The following is a 23,662-nucleotide window of genomic DNA, read 5'->3' on the forward strand; positions in this document are numbered from 1 at the left end:
AAAATGTCTAGAATTCAAACATCAGCCAGTCTGTTCACGGAGTTGGATAGCGTCGATGTACGTCAAACTAAACAATGCACTAAAGCGCAATGTAATGCAAACACTCTTGATTGACAATGTCCTTAACGTCAAATGTCAAAGCCGCTCACTCACTAGTCTGTCACTGCAATAATTTTGTAAATAGTCCAAAAAGAGGGTAATCTAAATATTATTTTACTCAAAAAAGATATCTAAAATGCCTATTTTTGAGATAATATTAAAATTTCACTTTAACAAATTATCACCAACGACGGAACTTTCACAGGGCATCAAATCAAACTTGAAACTATGCTTATTGGCTTGAAAATAATTCACAACGTGATTATTTATGTACGCGTAAGTGTATTCGTGTATAGTAATTGAACAAAGTTGTGTTCAATAACAGTTGCGTTCACTCTGCAATAAACATGTAATAATATTTTAGATATTTTCGCCCCCACTCACATACAATGATACGTTCACATACACATACGTGCGTGTTTGTGTGCGAGTGGCACACAAACACGCACGTACACATACATAGACACACTTGCAAGGGTAATTAAAACACTTTTTTTAAGTATTGTATTTAATATAAAGAAAGCTTAAGGAGGTAACGGGAAAGCCATAATACATCCACTCCCACTAAATACCCGATGGAGGAGGGGATGGCTGAAAACCAGCGTTGCATGGAGACATGAATCCATGATCCCATGCCAGGTGAAGCTGAGCCTTCTCATTTTGCCTATTTGCTGTATCGCTTAGCCTAATTATACATTTTATTTTTGCAATGTTCTGTATGGCAATAAAGAATTTCTTTTTTTATTATTTATTTCCTTACTTGCAGCATTTAACCAATTCGCAGAATTTCATTACTAGGTACTCTACTATTAATATATTATATATCTCATTAGGTTCTATTAACCGGCTGTATTAACTTTAATACGCCTAATATTGCTACAGCTAGCTCCCAATTATTCAGATGCAAACAACCATTGAAACTTTTTTATAACTGTGGTGATCTTACTTGACGTCAACAAGCGCGGAGTATTTTCAGGATTACCAAATCCAATATCCGGGCGACTCCGAAATATACTTCGAGTTGATTAAATTTTCACAAAAAATGACATTTCCTTAAATCAAATCTTCATCACAGGATCCTTCAGTTCTTTTTAATCTAACTTGTATAGTTTTAATATATCGGTAGATATTATAAACTTTAAATATAAGTTGAAAAAGAAGCTCGCTTAGTTTCTTGCGCCTGTTTTTCTCAGGTCTGAGGCATACTTTTTCGAATTGATAGTAGTTTTTGACTTTCAATAAGTGATATTATATCCTATTTTTAATAAAAATATTTGAGTTTGAAAATTTAGAATTTGATATACCTAAATAATGTGTTTAATAAATATTTCCAAGCAATTTAAGTCACATATTAAATGGGAAACGGAAAATATTTCCCGTTCCGAGATATGAAATTTCAATTGTTGATTTTCATTTTAAAAATAAAAGAGAGAGATTATAAATAAAAGATTAATTTATACAATTGTTCAAGAACGAAATGAAATTACGAAATGTACAAATTGTGTGCTGGGAACATAGTAGAAGTGGAACGGACAAAGTTTAAAAACAAATATTTCAAAGATTTCCGTCAATATTTAAAAACAAATATTTCAAAGTAAGTGATCACTTAACATCAGGTGACTCTCTCGTTTGTCCTATTATAAGATATTATGTATCATCATCACCATCATTATCAGCCAGAAGACATCCACTGCTGGACAAAGGCCTCCTCCAAAGAATTCCACGATAATCGGTCCTGCGCTGTCCTCATCCAACGTATTCCGGCGATCGTCGGTCCATCTTGTGGGGGGCCAACTAACACTGCGTCTATTATGATATTATGTATATTAGACCGTTATTACGTTTATAAAAAAAAATAAACACTTACGACGGCCATCAAAATCATAAAGTAATAGTTGTAATAAGTATATTTATATTTAACAAGCTGAACCAATTGTCTAAGTTCTCTCGCCATGACTTGGAATAAAAACGCGTGTTATAGTAATTGTATTTTTACATTAGGTTTTTGCGTTAAATATCTATCTAATGTATTTATTTAAACAAACCAAATCTTATAACTATATTTACAATACTACGACTACATAAAACTAAAATTATCATTACGTGGAAGCGTACCAAGAATACTGGCAGCATTTCCGCGTTGGATAGCTAGGCTGATCCGTTAACCGAAATAGCTGCCATCGCTTGGGTTTCCAGTAGCCCAATTGAGGTGCGATAGATAAATAAAGATAGTACTTTGTATATTCTCCGCGCCTCTGGCCCCTGACGTAACTTGGACGGAGAGACTTGAGAAGGAGCCAGAGTGTCGACGCCAGTCAGATCACACACCAGCGCCCTTCCCCGTGCCCAAGCCACAAGCGTCATTCCATCAGGACGCTTGCTATCGCGGCGGGTAATACCATTAGGGTCTAAAAGAATTGGTATATTAAGATTTTAATTTAAATTGTTAATCATTTCTTCTCAATCATCTCTTTACCACAGATTTCCTCAAAGAGCCATCGTGTTGGAGGTTGGTGTCAGCTGACTGGACTGGCTGCGTGGATGAGTTGCAGCTTGCAGTAAGAGATATCTCGCACCGATCGCAACAAATTACATTTTTTAATAAAAACTCTGAGTTGTGCTGGTGAGTGATTCGAACTAGGTCTTTTGTATATATTTAGACAACATTATACACGCGCAATTAAAATCTAATAGAACATTGTCAAAGGTAAGGTAATGGGTACCACGATGGTGCCTATTTCTGTAAGCAGTAATGTGTAAGGATTACTGTGTTTCGGTCTGAAGGGCGCCGTAGCTTGTGAAATTACTGGGCAAATGAGACTTAACATCTTATGTCTCAAGGTGACGAGAGCAATTATAGTACCGCTCAGAATTTTTGAGTATTTCAATAATCCTGGGTGGCACTGCATTGTAATGGGCACAGCGTATCAATTACCAACAGCTGAACGTCCTGCTCTTCTCATCCCTTATTTTCATAAAATGAAAATTTAAAATCACAGACTCACTTTTGTTATACTCAACCAAACTTCATACTCAATTAACTCATGACATGGGCGCGTTTCTGACGCTTTAAAATAAAACTAAAACTATACCATGGTGGGCAGGGCTTATAAACTGTACCGGGACGCGGATCAGTCAATACGATCGGATCCTGGTCAGACCAGATTTTAAAAACAGATATAACAAGGATTTCAAAAACATTCATGTCTTATACATGGGGCACACTAAAAGTTTTGCACTTCTAGCTAATCGGAACTATTTGAAATTCATATGTTATATTTTTTGAAATGTTGCAACCTTCTTTGTAATAAAAAAAAACAATTGGAAATCATTTATCAATTGTTTTTTATCACACATCAAAGTTCTACGTACGCAACGAAAATGGAATTAAGTCGAAAAGATTTTAGAGCGATAATTTTTTATGATTTTAAAAGTTCTCTCTCACCGCAAGTCTGTGCCGCTCATCTTCAAAATGCTTTTGGGAGAGAAGCACCTTGCTTGAGCACCGTGAGGGGATGGTTTGCTGAATTTGAGAGAGGTCGGGTCCCATCTGCACAATTCCACATGAAGTTCAAAAGAGTGTTAATGCCGAGTGATATTCTACCATTTGTTTACCCAGGATTTTAAAAAAAGTTCGCGAAAGATGACCAAATAGCCGCGTTCTCCTACATCATGTAAATGCTCCTTGGCCAACAAAACTAAGTCATTTTTAGCTTCAGAAAAAGTACAACTCGTCACCCATCCTGTACATAATCCCGACCTAGCATCCTGTGATTTCTGTATTTTCCCCAAAATCAAAGACTTAATGAGAGGTTTCACTCTTACCAATTCCGAAGAGGCAGTGATAGCTTGCAATCAGCACGTAGAAAACATGCCTTCAATTCTGTGGTCCTCCTCTTTTAAAAAATGGTTCGATCGCATGAAAAAATGTTTAAAATGTAAAGGAGAGTTTTTTGAAAACCCATTAACATAAAATTTTGGTTATAATATGTTGTTTTTTTAAGTTACGCAAAAGTTTAGTGTGACCTACGTATAGTGGTGCAGAAATCATACGGATCGTCTGCGAAAGGGTTGTTGAATCACTTTTCACGTATAAGCTTACTTATAATTACTTAAAAATACAATAAAAAGATAAATTTTTTAGGGATGCATTAAAAAGTTATTCAGTTACAAACAGATTTGGTTTTAAACTATGCCTTTCTCTGGGATGGTATTTACGGTGGTTTTTCGGTAATATTCACTTTTTTATATTTTTTTCCACTCTTCTACATAAAAAAATGTGTACCTACGTAATAGTGCATTTCTTATTTCACGATATTTTTACATTAGTGTACGACTATGTACTGTTCACTTCAGTTCTAAAAAGTTCACTTCGGTAAACAGCGATTGAATTTAAATATGACATGATAGTCGCAACAGGAAATGATTCCAGTACTATTGTGTTGCCAGTGCCCGTGATGCGTTCCTCGGCTGCGTGTCCCGCGTGGGCCGCATCTGCTCGCCAGCGGCTGGTGACCTAATCCGCCGCATGGCCTGGGTCCTGGCCCAGGACGTCGCGGCCTGCTCCCACCAGCCCCGGGCCCGCTGTCGAGCCACACACTCCACACTCTCCTCTCACACACTAACATTACTCTCTACTGCGCTGCTGTACCCCCCACTGCATCTATAAACCTAGGCCACAATCTCTTGCGTCACGCGAGACTGTAATATTATCCAAGTTTCTGTTTTTGAAGTGAAAACTGCATTAGGTGCGGTGAGTATTACTAAGTTCGTTTTTATTGAATCTATATACAAACTGCAAGAAAACGCTCGAATCGAATAGAATATTTTTGATTTTTTTTTAAATTTGGAACATTTTATTTTATGTACCAGTACTTTTCAATACGTAGACAATTGTTTCTAAAACATTGAATGCTTATAAAAACTCTTTTGTTTAAGATCGTCATCCATAGTTGTATAGAACAGTTTTGGGTGCTCGTTTTGTGCAAATGGGTTTATATTACATCTCATAATATTATTGCATAAAGAGATTTCTGGTGTACGGGCCGAAACCAATAATTTACTCGAACCATAAAACTGTTAAGTCTTAGATTAAGGATTGGTCCCCGTTGCACTCCAACTAAATACCACAGGCGTAGTCGCAAAGTGCGGCAACTTTTACTACTCTACTCGAACTAGTCTCGAACAATGTCTGACCATGTTCTGTTAAACTTTGCTAATAATTGGAACTAAAAAGCCTGGTTGCGTAGTAAAACTTTGTAAAAATAACACTACAAGAAATAAGAAAGACACTGGGATCACATATCATCAGTAAGTATATTGTATTTTATTAATTTCAATGTAAAATAACACGAAGTGTATGGTCCAAAATTGTAAACATGCCAGGCAAACTAGCATCTAATAGTTGCCGTAATAAAAAAGGTAAGTATTGTTTTTAAGTAGTACGGTATCTAGTTGGAGCGCAGCGGAGACCAATCCTTAATCTACGTGTCAAGTTTTGAACAGAAATTACTTTTACTGCAATTTGTTCATGAAAAAAAGTGTGTAAGATAAAGTGATACCGAAGTGACAGTTAGTGTCACAAAAATCAAAAGTGATGTCTAGTCAATAGGTATATTCTAGTAGATATATCATTACTTAAATAATTATAATCATGTAACCTGAAAGAATAAGTAAATAAACTTTTTTTAAATGTGTTGAAGTATCTTTTTATGATCCTCTGAGTGTACAGAAATAATGTTAAAAGAGAAAAAAGAATAAACGCGCAAGAGATATACAGGTACAAAGAAAAGATGATGAATTGGAAATTCCAGTTCATAAGAAGAACTTCAAATAGGAGGAGGTTCTCAACTCGACTTTATTTTTTAAGTTTGTTTAAATGACTGCGGACAAGGCTGGTGTAAATACTGATTTTTGTTTTATATTCTTTAATTTTTTTTTGACGCTATGTTTATTACACTTTCTATGTAGTAAAGATAAGTCAATTTACTATCAAGTATAACACCCAAGTCTCTTATGAGATCAACTTCTTTAAGAGTATTACCATACAGTTCATATCTTACTATAATAATATTATTTTTTCGAGTAAATTTAATATGTACACGTTTACTACAGTTGAGTTGCATGCCATTAGATTCACACCAATTGGTATGTTTATTTAGATCGTTCTCAAATATAATCGAATCACTTGGTGAAGAAATTGTTCTCGTTATTTTAAAGTGATCGGCATATAAATATGGTGTGCAGTATTAAAAACACGAAACAATGTCGCAAATATATTAAATATTCGCAAATATATTATATATGCGAATATTCTATTATATATATTATTCACATTTACCTATAGCAAGGAAGTTGTACAAATTTTGGGTGCCTGTATTCTATGTTCATATTTTAATTTTGTAATCGTCTTCATAAAGTCGATTGCTTGTGATGAAAAATATCTAAATTGGTGAAGTATTCATTATATCTATAACGCATTCTACAGACGAATGATCGTATTGCAGCATTTGTGTTTCCACTTTTGATTATTGTCTTAAATATTGTTGTTATTTTTGTCGGACACCACTGACATCTACTATCGGGCACCCATAAGTAATGTAAGTATTTCATGTGATAGTTTAATATAATAGATAGTTAAACGACTAACCGGAAAAATTAAAAGAATGTAAATAGTAGGGGAGACCGCGAAGATTTGAAACAAAGGTGATTTGAAACAGTGTCGATTTCTTGGAACTTAAAACCGTTAGCGAGTTGGAAATGGCACTTATCCAATCACTTCCCTGATGTCTATACTTTGATAAGGTTTTTTGGCATATGAACTAAAAATGTATTATATAAATGTTTAGTACAACTGATTTCTGTTTATTTGCTTCTTGATTGTGTATTAAAGAAAAATTGGAAGATTTTTTCTTACTGAGGAGATTTGAAACAGTCTATTTCAACTCTCCTCATTTTCAATTTTATATCAGGCAGCAGTCAATAAATAACGAGCAAAAAAATTATGGTTTTTTTACGTTGATTTAATTTGTTTATTTTATTTTAGAATGCGTACTGATTATAAAAGAAAGACTAACAAAGGTATGGCAAGTCGTGAAATATGTGATCGTAGCTAGAAGTAACTTTTCCGTGAGTTGGGTTCGAGTTACAACCTGAAAAAAGATTTTACCGTACTCGAAATTATACTTCTCAAAAAACACATGTCACATCTCTCCTCGAACCCTGTTCCATCTTACTTCGGTATAAGAGGAGTTCGGTTAAGTCAATTTTTCACCACAATATTTAACGCTTACATTTTCTTTATGTTAGTCATGTGGAAGTGTAGAGAATGACCTATCGATTGGTACTAATATCATACGATTTCTGTCTATAGTATTTGGTGTATGAAACAAAATGTGAAAATTGTTTCAACTCCCCTCGGTCTCCCCTACCACTGAACAGATCTGCGTAGAACCTTGTGTCGTAAGCAATGATATCGAACATCCGCTTAATAATAATATTGCCTTATGCTTGATCATTTCTTATTACACCACAAAGAAAAATTTTCTGATCGATTACCAACAGGAACTTCCAATGCTCGAGCTGAAGCTCCAAAAAGAAGCAGTGGATAATTTCTTTGACCACACTCAACACACAGGATGCAACCTCTTGATTGGTCAGAGTCCTTGAAAACCTATTAATATGAGGTTATCAGACAGTGGTTACTAAATTCCAACCGGATGTGGACGCCATACGAAATAGCTGAGTTATTGGGACGTGCCTATCTGAGGTGCCAAACCGGAGCGATTACTGTAAATGGGTTCAGGGAGACTGGTTTACCAGCTATATAAGCTGACTATATAGCATGCTCTGATGGAGCCACTCTTCAAGCTACTGATAATGACCCTCATCTACCGTCTACCAGTACACATTTTGCTGCTCAAATGCCATATCCAGAATCTCAACTGATTCCTAGTTGAAAAGTAAATCGATCTTCCTCGCAAATGATTGATAGCAACCCTGTTTTTCTTTTACACCTAAGAATAAAAAGTGTATGTGTGCTTTTATCCTCGTGCTATTCAACGTCTTTAGAAAGATGAATTTTGTAAAAATCTTGCAAAGATGGATTTGACAATTTATTATTAGATAATCTGTCTGGACTTGAACCCTTTGCCTGTCCTAATAATGGACGAAGAAACCAAAAAAAAAAGGAATGACGCAAACGTCTGTAAATTTTAAGAAGCAACATTCAACCTGTTTCTTTGGTGTACAATGATGCGCGCGCATCTTAAAATTTCACTCTCATCATTTTTTCATATCGCGCTTAAAGAAGTATAACTACAAAAAATCTAACAGAGGGCGCAAGTCATCTATCGCTACTTTATTGACCGGATCTCCTTGCAAACATCAACTTAAGGAGTCCATTAAATCCATAGCGCAGAGGGGAAGAAGCCGGGGAAGAGCTCGTCAACTTGGTGGTTGTTGGCTATTCGTCTCCTCCGAATAGCCAAGAGTCTACCTCTTCTACCTTTTCTAATTCTGAATTGTTCTATTCTTTTCTGTCTCTTCAGGTGACATTGTAATTTTAGAATATGCTATTAGGAATGCCCAAGCAACAAACCAATGATACTTGTTGCATTTTTTGCTCTGAAAATTACTCCAACGATCAACGTGGTGAAACTTGGATTCAGTGCCAATCATGTGGGTTGTGGGCACATATTGAATGCTCAGGGTGCGACACAGAGTATTATATTTGTAAATAAAAAAAATCGATTTGGTCCATACTTCTAGTTTAGAACCCTAGTTCCATAATACCAGCAATAAGCCGATAAACACATTTTTTAATTCTTTCAATAAAACAATGTTTTTCCTATAATGAGTGATTTTATTTTGTTAATTCGTTTCTTAAATAAAAGTTAATAAAATTTAAGATATAGAAAGTCACTTTTCGAGGAAATTAGTCAAACATTTTTATTAAAATACTAAAAAAAACATAGCAGGGTTCCAAATTACAACACCTACCACTAATTCGACGTATTAACCCCAACATATGCATTGAGCAAAAGTGAACCAAAAAAGTTTTTCAGTGAGAGTTAAAAAAGTAACAATCATTCATTTACTATTATATTTTTATTTGAAAAAATGTAATACCAATTGATACTTTTTTTTAAATAAATTTTTTATACTACATTTTCGAAAAAAGCTAAAAAACATGATAACTCGATAACGGTTCACTTTTGTATCATGTATATTATTCAAGTCAGGTGACTTGACGTCGAATTACCAATAACCCTTTAAATAGTTATTTGTGTATGATTCCGTTGAATAACCCCTGTCACTTACTAACAGGAATATGTCGAATTATCAATAAACCTATATATTTATTAACTTTAATGAACATGTCAATCTGTCAATGAAACTCATATTAAACTGGTTATTAAGTCTTGGTTAATATTTAGAAATTATGTTTTCATAAAGTATTATAATTTTATTCAAATGCGAGACACAATGTCGTGTTAATTCATGTGTAACGAATCGAAATCCTTCTAAAATTTGCATTTACTAGCTCGGTATTCATAGCGTTACACTATAAAATACGAGATATTTTTTCTTTCTTTCCTTTATCACATTCACCTAAGAAATAGTTATAATTTATCTGAGGACTGGTTGCCAATTGCCGCTAGTTATTTTTTCCTTGCTGTTGCAATATTACAAATATCTCCTGAATGCCGTAACATTGGGTGTTTGTTAGTAGTTGAAGGCGCCTGGTATTGTGAAATGATCATCTTTGACGGCCTAATGCTCTGTAATGAGTTAGCTGGGAGATTTAAAAAAAATATATGTTAGGGACTGATTTGTAATCTCCAATCAGAACGCTTAAAATTTTTGTAAAACGTAAAATACCATGTAATATAAACGATTGAAATGAACTACTGGTAAAACCACATAACTTTGACAAAAGGGACTTTATATTATATTCACTACAAACGGACGTCCGCGGGTCGGTGTGCGGGCGACGCGTGTCGTTGTGTTTGACACGAATTATATTATTTGTTTGTAATTGGTGTGCGCTTGTGAATTGAGATAGCTAGCTCCGCCCAAACTCTGAAGGTCGTTGGCGTGATTCTGAGCCTTAATTGGGTGAATCTCACTAAAACTGTTGAAGGTTATACTTATGTACAAACCGTAGCACTAACGAAAGAAAAACCGATAAATATTACATACATTAACCTCTCTACACTCTAATGAATAAATCTTGTTATTAAACGTTTTTATAACATAGTACACACATCAAGGGTCATATCTTCAAGTTATGTCGAAGATTTGAGAAACTATTATAAACTATTCAATGTCGTCCTTTCCCTTCTACTTTGGACTGGCGCCAGAAATACTTGTTATAAGGATGAGTTAGCTTATTTTCTTGACCCATTTAAGATCATAACAAAATACAAATGGAGTGTCATCTCAGGTGTTGTCTTGTCTTATCCTCCTTGCATCGCTAGGACATCATTAACTTTTATTTTATATGCATAGTTATCTTTGAGGCTATATATCTACAAAATGTCATGAGTTATCTTGTATTTTTTACTATCGATAATCATTTTTATTTCTTTATGAGTTTACACAATGACGTCTATACAATAAACAAATCTCGTGCGAATACTTTAGAGCCGTTATTATGCTCTATGGCCGCCTTCACATAATCTGTGTTATGGCAGCGTATATCGCGAGTCAATGACTTGGAGATCTGTATATTTAGCCGCCTATGCTGGAAAGCATCGTCCAGTTTAATGTAATGGTATGATTGTAGGTATGACAACATCAAACATCAAATCGGCTTCTACTTTTCTAATTAATTTATCAATATTTACGATTACTTCGTCTGGCAATCGTATTACGTATCCTCTCTCTCCAAACACACCATTGGTACTGCAAGCTGGTTCTTCTGCGCGCGCCAGAACTCGTGATCAACTAATCACTCAATTTCCAATGTGTCCATCTTTACTTTAAAGCCAAATGGAAATACAATTGAATATCAAACAATTCACTGTTTTACACTTTTTAAAATAATATCTAAAATGTTTATAGATGTCATTTGAAAAAAAAAATTACTCAGAACTGCCGTACTAAGGAGGTTTTATTTACTATTATAACCAATACATTATACTAAAACTACAATTATTATTTTATTTTTAAATGAATCAGGTAAACCAAATAAGGCATGAATACAAGAATGTGTGGATATCTCAGTGGGCGAATCACAGCTAGATTGGGGATAACAGCTTCCTGAATGGCTTGCGGACCGAGCGAGCCTGCTAATGAACAACAATAAAACAGGCATTTTAACATTCAAACATAGTCAGTGGTTATGTGCTTCTGTGTTATATATCAGTATTGTATTGGGGTTGCGTTTAAAAACATGCTACCCCACAATGGTGACGTATTTTATAGTAAACTAGCTGACCCAGCAAACGTTGTATTGCCGATATTAAAATCGCGATACAAAAGTAACTGTTGATCGTAGATGGGTGAAAATTTGAAGTTGTATGTATTTTTTAATGCCGACTCATAATCAAACAAATTTAAAAAAAAATGTCAGAAAAAAAAATTGGCGTGGACTACCCTTAACATTTAAGGGGATGAAAAATAGATGTTGTCCGATTCTCAGACCTGCCCAATATGCACTCAAAATTTCGTGAGAATCGTTCAAGCCGTTTCGAAGGAGTTTAACTACAAACACCGCAACATGAGAATTTTATATATTAGATATTGATATTATTCGAAAGATTCAATCGAATATAGTAAAAAAATTATTGACTATAAAACGTTTATAAGTTATTTAGTGCAAGTCAGATGAAGTACAAAAGTTAAACAGTTAAGTTAAACTTAAATAATGTTATAAAATAAGTATCTATAACAAAATATTCAATAACAATAAATTTAATGAACATTAGTATGTGAACGATCCCAACTTCTATTATCATTATCATGATCCCAGAAAATGTACAAAACAAATGTTTTACCAAATTCAAAAGAATTCTTAAGGAATGTTTGTGTGGTAAAGGTTACTATAACATAAATGATTTTTTTAATTATACCGAAGACTGGGAGTGGAGCCAACGCCCTCGGGCTGTTTAAATATAAGTTTTAGCGTACGGTAATACATAATATATTTTAACAAAATTATAAAGAAAAAAAAGAAAAGCCCGCTGAGTTTCTTGCGCCCGCTTTTCTCAGGTCTGAGGCATACCATTTCGAATAGGGGCTAGTTTTTGACGTTAAATTAGTGATTTGAAATCCTATTTTGAATAAATATATTTGAACTTTCACATTATAATGTGAAAGATAGATAGATAGATCTTAGATATTAATTTATTATTTACGGTACATTAAAATTAATTTCGTTATAATTTTATATTTTTATTTGTAATTGAGAGTATATTATTAAATATAACACAATCCACTTTAAAATATTTAGAAATTTAACGGAGACTAGTAGCTGGAATCACGAGTTTATGTTTATTTCGAGTATTGACATTACTTATATCACTATTTTTTTTAATAAGCTAATTACACGCGTATCTATGCATATTATTTTATGTATAGTAAAAAAAAACTTATAATTAGCATAATTTCAGGAAATATTTCTGAAAGCTATTGAAACAAACTATAAGACCATTCATAAATTATTCATATTGTGTTTTATATTATTTTACACACACGACACACATATGAATAACTATTATATTTTATAATAAATGAGTATTATCAATGAAAACAATTGGTTTTATTTATTAGTGTTTATGGTTATATTATCAACTTCAAATATTCTTTCTAAAACAAAACTAAAAGAAAGAGTAAGAAGAATCCTTTGACCTTGATCAAGCCTGAAGTACTAGATCGCTTGTGTATGATATAATATGTAACTATGCTATATTTGGACAAAATAACTTGTGAAATATATGTAACGATAGTTTTTCAAGTAAAGTAAACATATTCCAAGATAAACAAAAATTAAAAAACAGACACAAGAAACAACGCGACATAGTCGCTAAATTTGAATGGACGCAATTTCAAGTCGAATTTATATCAACAAATACTAAATATCATATATGTCATAATTATTTTTATGCACTGGACTTGCAAACACTGTCTAGATGTATTATTAAAATTACAACTTATCAAATATTGGGTAAAAATTCTACGCACTTCACTATCACGTCGGCGGCCGATAAATATTGAAGACCCCGCAACCTTTTTCCGTTAACTTTTGTATGTCAATCATACCGTTGTCAAAGGTAAATAGCACTTCCTGATAACAATATAAGGAAAGAAATTGAGTGAGGTCGGGTGGATTTCGCTGTTGGACCATATGTACCGGTGGTGTTATGTTACGTTTCTTGATAACATAATTATGTACCTGTGGAACGCTAAAGGATAAGCTATGAAATGTTTGTCTACGTTTGTGTAAATAAACTGTGGCCGAGTACTTAAATAATAACGTATAGTTTTGCATTATTGACGCATGGTTTGACAGTTCTGGTGTAAAACAATTTCATAACAACAACAGGGAGCATATTTTACGAAATAATTCTTCGTGTTATGAAATATTATTGACAGATTCATAAAAAATATTATTTTATTTATTACTAGCTGATACTCCGCGACGTCGTTCGCGTACGTATTTTTATACCTTGGGTTACATTACTGGACTTTTAGTAGGGATCCCTAATTTTTTTGAAAATGTTATATATATAGCCTATTACACTCGGGGATAATGTAGCTTCCCAACAGTGAAAGAATTATTCAAATCAGTTTAGTAGTTGCGGAGCCTATTCTATGCAAACAAACAAACAATCAACGGAACAACGTCTGTCGGGTCAACTATGTAGTAAATATATATAAATAAGTTGAGGCAAGAGCAAGGAATTGGATGGGAGGCAGTTTTTAAATTGAATCAATCGTTTACGCCCTACCCATTACAATGCAGTGCCGCTCAGGTTTCTTGAAAAACCCAAAAATTCTGAGCGGCACTACAATTGCGCTCGTCACCTTGAGACAAGATTTAAGTCTCATTTTCCCAGTAATTTCAGTTGCTACAGCGCCCTTTAGACCAAAACACAGTAATGTTTATACATTATAATTATACAATAATAAATGCCAATGAATATAGGCTCCCCAAACAAATGAGAGATATTTGAACAGATTTAGCAATCGCACACATATTATGGAGCAGTTGTTAATAATATTAACATATACGTAGGTCACACTAAAAGTTTTGCGTAACTTAAAAAAACAACATGTTATAACCAAAATATTATGTTTATTACTTAATTAAATATAATATGGCTCTGTGGTCTGGTGCAGAAAAATTGCCCAAAAGACCGTTATTGCCAAATTAGGAAGCCTACAAAGAACTGCATGCGCGATAACAACAGGAGCCATGACGTCCACGCCGGGAGCAGCCCTAAATGCACTTCTGAACCTGCTGCCCCTAAACCTATATCTACAAAAGGAGTCGAGGGCCAGCATGCATAGAGTAATGACCCATATGCGGACTAACTGGCTCTTAAACTCGCTGCGGCTGTTTGAGCAATCCTTACTAAAAAATCCTGTATTAGACATGGTGAGTGACGCCATGCTGCCGAAATTTGACTTCATCAGACTTCCCCACAAGAGAGGACTGGTTAAACAATCGAATTACTTGGAAAAAAGGAGCCTTAAATGGTATACCGATGGATCCAAGTCGGGATCTGACGTTGGCTGTGGAATCTTCGGAGAGTGCCCCAAATTTGGCAAATCTGTCAACTTGGGAAATCTTGCCTCCGTTTTCCAGTCGGAGGTATACGCCATAATAGAATGTGCGGAAACCGTCCTAAATAAAGGCTACGTCGGCAAGTGTATTTATATCCACACAGATAGTCAGGCGGCTCTGTCCGCTATAGACTCCCACAGAACAGTCTCAAAACTTGTAGACAACTGCCGGACTATACTGAATACCCTGGGAGGAATGAACAGAGTTACACTTCGATGGGTTCCAGAGAAGAGAGAGAGGTCCTTCAGTTCAAGAATTGGCGCTAAAAGTACTCAATTTGGCCCTGAACCCTTCTGTGGTGTCCCAAGGAGTCTTGTTAAATCAACCCTTGATACATCATGTTCACAAGAGTGCATTAAACTCTGGAGCAACACTCCGGGCTTAACCCATTCCAAAACCCTAATACAAGCCTTCAACAAAAAGGCTGCGAATGAGGCACTAGGGCTAAGTAGAGAAAAATTACGCATATTAACCAGGACATTAACGGGGCACTGCAGATTAAACAAACACCTCTCAATCTTAGGTCTCAGAGATTGCAGAGCGTGTAGATTCTGTAATAGTGCAGATGAAACCCCGTTACACATTCTCTCTGAATTTGGTCCTTTAATGCGTAAACGTAGTATCTCTTTGGGAAGTCCAATTCTTCAACCATTTGAGATACGTCAGCTCACTGCAAAAGACATAATAAGATTCATGAAAGGAATCAATGTTTACAGTGAGCTATAGTTAACAGTGGCTATCACAATAGATCACATTGGTCGCAGTGTAACAGGGCTGAAATGAACTGGATCAAAGCCACTTTACAAACCATAACCATAATTAAATATTATGTTTAAATAAATAATAAAAAATAAATTATATGCTTAATTAAATATTATGTTTATTGCTTTTAAAAATACTCTCCTTTACATTTTAAAATTTTTTTCATGTGATAGAACCATTTTTTAAAACAGGAAGACCTGAAGGCATGTTTTCTATGTGCTGAATGAACGCTATCTATTATAATAATAATAATATTGACACACTTTTTACACAAATTATCTTGCCCCTAGTTAAGCATATATAGCCTGTGTTATGGGTTACAAGACAATGATATATTTAATACAATATACTTACTTAAATATACATAAATTTATATAAACATACATAAATACATTTAAACATTCATGACTCGGAAACAAACATCATCATCATATAAATGCTTGCACCTACCGGGATTCGAACCCGGGACCTCTAGCTTAGTAGGTAGGATCGCTAACCACTCGGCTATACAGGTCGTCATATTATAGATATATATACTGCCTCTTCGGAATTGGTAAAAGTGAAACCTCTCATCAAATGTTTGATTTTTGAACATGGCACGAAACATTAAGTCAAATCAAATCAAAATCACTTTATTCATGTAGGTCACGGAAATTACACTTAAGAATGTCAAAAAAAATATTTTTCTTATTGAATCTACCGCTACTTCGTAAAGGGTTGAGCTAATAATAAGAAGTAGCAAGAAACTAATTGCCACTCTTTTATATCAAGATTTACATTTCTATCGATTTACAAATCATTTCAATTACAATATAATATGTAAAATGATGCAACAAACATACTTACATTACATAATGATGACGTAGATATATATAGACATCTCTCCGACCGATTCACAGTTCCATTATTTTCTAGGATTATGGACATGCTTAAGTTTGACGGAAGAGGATATCCTTGAGAGGATTATGTTTTCAGTGGAATGAAATACGTGTTTCTATGTGAAAATGGAATCAACTTCACTTCTGTATATCACTAAAACTGTAGGTAGAGTGTTTCAATACCTACAGATTTGTTTAGAAACTTAGATTAAGGATTGGTTGCCGCTGCACTCCAACTAAATACCGTACTACCTAAGAACAATAGCTTTTTTATGACGGCAACTATTAGATGCTTGTGTGCGTGGCATCTGAATGGCATCTTTCAAATTTTGTAACATACGCTTCGTATTTTTTTTATTAAAAACTAATAAAATACAAAATACTTATTGACGATATGTGATCCCAGTGTCTTTCTTATTTCTTGTAGCATTATTTATACAAAGTTTTAATATGCAACCCGGCATTTTAGTTTCAAATATAAGCAAAGTTTAACAGAACATATTGTGGCATGTCAACGTCACACATTGTTCGAAATTTTGCTCGTGTATGCCCACTTGGGCGTAGTATTAGTTGCCGCACTTTGCGACTACGCCTGCGGTATCTAGCGGGAGCGCAGCGGGGACCGATCCTTAATCTAAGTTAACAATAATATTATTAAATCGTATGTTTTCTTCATCAACTTCAAATTTGATTCCAATTCTATATTGGACTGAAACAGATATATTTAGTAGGTAATCAATCTTCTTTTGTAAAATCTACGAAAGGAAGCACTGCTTGGGGTGTTGTATACTGTTTCTAATTAATTGTTAAATTATAGAAGGACTCCGCGCCGTGATATTAGCAAGTGAAGCACCTTTATGCTAGTGTGTGTGTGATTACGGGGTATACCAGTTATACAATTTTTTCTCCCTTAAATAATCATTTATCCACAAATACTTTTATAGTATTGGTTTAACACTATTTCACAACACACGACGGCATTAAAAAATATTTTATTGCGACGCAAACTGGTCTGTCACAGACTTTGGCAAATCTCATAATTGCGGCCGATCGGCTTGTATTAGTGTAAGTATATGCGCAGGGCTATATATTTCCACGTTTACCGGCTTCTTTTGGTGCCTCACTGTTATGTAAGGTGACACGGAGCCCTTATTTTTTTACTCTTCCGTGACCCTTTAGTACAATAAATATACTTGTGCCCAGTGAATGATGTGAACTTACTTACAACCATCTATCAATACCCGTTCATTTGTAATGTGACCCATTTACATATCAAACTCTGATTTAATCCTATCTTTATAGTCTGTATATATAGTTTTTGTAACAGTAAAAGTGTATTCTGTAAGGCATTCTGAAATAACAGACAAGTTGGCGTCCGATCACTTTATTCAGCTGTGGAGTAGTAGGATTTACGACGAGAGCCATTTTTTAATAAAACATTTAAATTTATTTATAGATAATGCCTGAACAGTGGCTGGGACTTTTTTTTTTTTTATGAAAATAAGGGACAAGACGAGCAGGACGTTCAGCTGATGGTAATTGATACGCCCTGCCCATTACAATGCAGTGCCGCTCAGGATTCTTGAAATCCCCAAAAATTCTGAGCGGCACTTCAACTGCGCTCGTCACCTTGAGACAAGATGTTAAGTCTCATTTGCCCAGTAATTTCACTAGCTACGGGGCCCTTCAGACCGAAACACAGTAATGCTTACACATTACTGCTTCACGGAAGAAATAGGCGCCGTTGTGGTACCCATAATCTAGCCGGCATCCTGTGCAAAGGAGCCTCCCACTGGTAAGTATTATAAGAGTGTATGCCCTTTAAGCTATTATGTATCTTATGAAGCCTACTAGAATTAGTTACAAGCAATCCTTATTTCTAGTGTTATAATAATGAAAATCACTATCAAGAGCAAAAAGTTGACAATTTTTGTGAATGTAAGTATATTAAATTTTCGTAAATGTAAACAATATGTAAAACAATTGTACGTCATTTTGTCAATGGGCATTATTTACAATCAAGTGAACGTCCAATTAATGTTGTCAATTACAAGTGAATGTAATGCCTACGAATATTAAGTTAAATGATGGGCGCCATTAAACAAAGTGTCTCTCACGTTACCTTATTACTTTGAAAATATCACTTAGTAGATAATTAAATTTAATGTGAAGGGTCCTTTAAATTTATAAATTTTAATACAATATTAAATATTCTTGCGTGATTTAAAAATACTATAAGCATTCAAGATTATTATGAATAGTTACAAAAAAAGAACTTCGTTTAAAAAACCGATTTCAAAAACTGAAATGAATAAAATAACTGAATTTAATACTCCTCTTCTGCAAATCTTAACCCCCTTATTCATAATGGTCCTCTAACTTTAAACAGCCTTTAGGTCTTCTATTGACCTAAGTCAGAATGTTTTTTCTCATTCTGACTTAGGTCAATAGAAGAAGACAGAGTGAGAATTAGCAATGCTTTAAGTTAGCAGACTATTATGAATACGGGGGTTAACCTTTAATATTAATAAAATACTATTGTTTGTAAGTGCTACCGATAGAGTTTAAGTCGGTGCCTGTCCGATTCGTCTAGAACCACACAAGGTTCTAGACGAAGCTATCCCGCTCAAAGTCACGCGTTACGAGTGTAGGTAGCTGTACATTTGGCTTGGCACCTACTCCTTTTTGAAGTCGGTTAAAAATTTTCTGATTGACACCTCTTCCTTTTCAAGGTCGGTAAAAAAAATCTAAATTGATTTGATTTGATTGGAATTTGTTTCGTAGTCGGACTTCCAAACACGCGTACGTCTTGCAGCAATGTCAATGGTCAGCCTTCCCGACAATTGACGTTTGATTTGTTCCATTATGGACTCTGTAAAACATCTCTTCAAATCTTTAATTTCTACACTTAATAAGTTCTTACCTACGTTAATATCAATATGATTGTGTACATCAACATTCTATTTTTCCCCATATATTCCGTATAATTGACTTCGAAATGTAATCAATGGAGTAGTAGTAATTCCATATATGTTTGGCACCGATATAAATAAATGTGCGTTACAAACAAATCATAATTAATTAATGTTGTTGACATTCACAGCTCACTGGCTCAAGTGGTTCTTTTATTTACCGGTTCATCAGCAACATAGCCCTCACACTAGGGACCGTTTTAGTACGGAAAATAACTGTACACGAGCTATATTGTTCAGTCTCAGTGAACTTCATGTTGTTATCTATCCAGCGAACTCATTAAATATTATGTTGCATTAGTGCTATTATGTACTTTAGTGATGTCTAAACTAAATAGGTAAACTACTTGAAATAACAAATGCAAATCTTCAAAATACTTATATTCTACAACTAAACAATAAATTGTAACCTTTACATATTATTGATTATAATATTATATTCTATTACATATATTCTAATTTTTAATATTCTGACTGCTAAAATATTTTCTGTCTCATCATAATATGGTTTTCCTTGCAACACGTTTTTAACTGTGTGTTTACAATCGAAGCTATTCATAGGAAACATTTTAATGAAATAATTTAATTTATTATAAAGAAATGTCCCTAGAAATCAAAAGAATTTTTGTGAGTGTGTTTTACGAAAGTGATTTAATATACAAACGATGTCTGCACGTAGGTTACTGGTATAATTAGTAGAACAAAAAGGAATTTCGGGGTGCATTTTGAGTATTGTTTGTAAAACAAACAACTGCCTGACTTATCACTCTCAGCTAGTAGTTGTGTTGTGTAATATTAAAAGGGACGAAAGTAGCTGACCTGTAATACGGCTCTCTGTGCTCTTTCTAACTCAATATTGTATTTTCTTTGATTAACGCGAGTGTTACACATTTAAATAAAACACTTTTAAAACATTTAAAAGTGTTTTATTAAAACAAGACGTTTCAAAACCTTTCCAGATCTCGTTTTCAAAATTACTAAAATCTAATGTAAAACCGTTACAATTATACGCGTTTTAATCCTTTAAAAGTGTTTTATTTAAATCTATCCATAGTGTCTTGTGGGTTCCGTTCCATGTCGTGATGTGATGATGAACTTTCATAGTAAACGTGTTATGATCATGTTGTGTAGAAGAACAGTAGTTAATATTGAATCAACTTTGTCGTAACCAGTCTGAGCCAGTGTGAAGGCGTCCGCCCAAGACTTAGTGTTTAAAGTAAATCAGTGTCATCGGCGTATGAGATTATTGTTGAGTTCGAGAGGGGGTTCATGTTAAGGCCGTTTATATAAATGAGAAATTGAAAGGGACCTAGAATACTTCCTTGAGGAACACCAAAGGAAATATTCAACATACAAGTCATCGCTAGTGACACTTTCTATCTTTACTATTTTAGTTTGTAAGATAGCTCTGAAATCGGATCGTATGGAGTCCCTCGAATTCCAAAGCCATTAAGTTTATGTATGCTTGGGAATTGAAACAGTGTCAAAAGTCTTAGCGAGATGTAGGAAAAATAGCTATACACTTTTTTGGGAGTCCATGTTTTTTTGCTGTATTATGTAAGTTTATGTTCTGCGGTAGATAATCCACGTCGAAAGCCGTATTGTGACGAAACTAAGAACTTATTTTTACAAGTCGATTGTTAATTGTTCTTTCAAAAATGTTAGGTGTAGTGGGTAAAATTGCAATGGGGCGGTTATTAATGACGCATGACTTGTCACAATTTTTATATATTTTATATATAACTAGAGCTTTTTCAAGGCATTAGGAAATATGCATGTGGAGCAGCAGAGTTTGAAAAAGTATGTAAGGGGAGCGGCTAAGATTTTCACATGTTTTTTTTAGAAAATAACAAGATATATTATCAATGCGGGTAGTACATTCATTTTTCAAATTCCCTCAGTAACGCATCCATCGGCACGCCATGTATGACACCTTGGATTGGGTTTTGAGATATTTTTGCCATCAGTCACGTAGAGTCCATATATCTACAGAAGTTTACTGACAGATACGCATGATGCACTGGCCAGTAGTCTTCGTTCCGAGGAAAAAGAACATTCCACCTCGGACCTAAGGCCCTTTCGTACACGTGGAGGAATCTCTCGTAGCACCCCGTTGATACAGGTACTCGCGATGTTATATTATTTATTTGAAGCTGATATTACGATCCAGTTGCATGAATCGCAACAGTACAACAATCTGTCCACCTGCAATCTAATTCATCTTGGTCTTTGACGCACTAGTTCACGACATACAGCAATGACGACATCCACACATATGGATCTTTTCATAGTGTTTATACGGCAGAGCGGCCACTTGATTCTAACCTTGTGCTAGTTTGAAACCATCCTCCATAATAAAAAGTCCAAGGAAATCAATTGTCTATATGCAGCTGTCTTCTTTGAGGAAGTGCTCGGCTAGTGCAGATTTTTTAGGACTTTTTATGCGCTTTAACGTCGGTTTTCGTCACTATAACCTGTTGTTTGTCTGACATATAAGCCTCCGAAGCTGCAGTCATATTTGTACAAACCTGGCACTGGTGTATTAAACACATGAATATGAATTTCATTAAAAAATTTGTTTTGATTATTTTCGATCGACATTAACAATCATGTTGTCAAAGATTCATCGCCCAATAAAAGATTATTAGATTAGCTTACTAGCGATAGAGAAATCTGGATAGATTTCTCTATGATATGTAAGTAATCGTAAAAGGATTTTAACTATTACTTACATTTCAATAACCTATCGACTGATAGCATTGGACTATAACTAATATTATAACTATATTCGACATAACTATGTATAGATAAGATCTTGTCTTAAAACGGTGATAGCAATACGTCCGTAACTAGAGATACGTTATTGAAAACGGCCTTTAACCGACTAGTATGCAGATTGTAGAATCCACTTTATATCACACATCACAATTTGCCCTAAAATCCCTTCATTTCTCTGCCAGTTTAACATGGCATTCGTAAAGCTTCATCGCATCTTTTTGTAGCTGAGTTAAGTCAGATTTTACAGATTACATACAAATATTAGCATCAAGCTATGCCCAATTCCTTGGTACGCCTCTACCAAAACATTCAGTTCATCATAAGTATTTACCAAAGTGACACGTCTACCATTTTTATGTCGAAATTTCCTCTACCGATTCAATTAATGAGAAAATGCGAAAATAAAAAGTTCATTAGCAAACAAAGCATCCCCAGTTGTTTTTGCTGCGTTCTTTTTACGACGGAATTAGTATTCAAAAATTACAATTCCAGCGAATTAAACTTAACTTTTAAAACCGAATGAATAACCATATGTGTTTATGGCTAGGTACTTATTGTTGTTTGTAACATAGTGGGAGGCTCCTTTGCACAGGATGCCGGCTAGATTATGGGTACCGCAACGGCGCCTAATTCTACCGTGAAGCAGTAATGTGTAAGCATTACTGTATTTCAGTCTGAAGGGCGCCGTAGCTTAATGGGCAGACCGTATCTATTACCATCAGCTGAACGTCCTGCTCGTCTAGTGCCTTATTGTTATAAAAATATGTTGTAATATATAAACTTAATAATAAACTCCTAAACTAATGAACGGATTAGAATGGGGATTACTTCATGGGGTGCAGTTTAGTCCAACTTGAGAGATAAAATTGTTTTCATTTCGATTAGGGACCCATTATTATTTTATTTCCAATATTTCTTTTGTATTGACATATTTCCTACGAAATAATTCATGATGTAATGAAACATTATTGACAAATTCATACAAAAACAGTATTTTATTTTTATTATGTACAGAACAACGTCTATCGGGTCAGCTAGTTTTATATAAATTGTATCTCATTGAGCACATTATGGTGCCATTAAATCGTGCACAAGAATAACAAATAAATCTAAATGGATAATGTCACGTCAATGAGAGTTCAGGGAATTGCTGTTTTCTGCAGAACATCGAGCACATGAAATGTGTGCTATTCAGCAATAATAGTTATGAACTGTTACGTTAACATACTAATTTTATTTCTGTTATATTCATCTGCAGTTCTAACTTTAATAGTCCTTAAAGAAATGAATATTAATGTGTTTTCTAAATAAAGCTTTATAAAGTAAACAATCATATTTCCTTAAAATACTTAGATATAATCAAGTGTATCTACAAACTT

At 34.4% G+C, this 23,662-nt stretch overlaps 2 protein-coding genes across 2 annotated transcripts in view; both read left to right on the top strand.

The window, feature by feature from the left end:
• LOC126967924 (uncharacterized) overlaps positions 1 to 5,793 on the top strand; it is a 220,383-nt gene extending 214,590 nt beyond the window's left edge. The window contains exon 6 of the mRNA XM_050812628.1: positions 5,711 to 5,793. The gene's annotated coding sequence lies outside the window, so the exon portion shown is untranslated. The remainder of the gene's footprint in view (positions 1 to 5,710) is intronic.
• Positions 1 to 23,662, top strand: part of LOC126967844 (uncharacterized) — a 61,020-nt gene that overhangs the window by 11,475 nt on the left and 25,883 nt on the right. Inside the window, exons 4-5 of the mRNA XM_050812531.1 lie at positions 2,581 to 2,722; positions 4,549 to 4,690. Of these exons, the coding sequence (XP_050668488.1) occupies positions 2,581 to 2,722; positions 4,549 to 4,690 (284 nt within the window). The remainder of the gene's footprint in view (positions 1 to 2,580; positions 2,723 to 4,548; positions 4,691 to 23,662) is intronic.

This window comes from Leptidea sinapis, chromosome 14 (assembly GCF_905404315.1).
Source record: "Leptidea sinapis chromosome 14, ilLepSina1.1, whole genome shotgun sequence".
Taxonomy (NCBI): Eukaryota; Metazoa; Arthropoda; class Insecta; order Lepidoptera; family Pieridae; genus Leptidea; species Leptidea sinapis.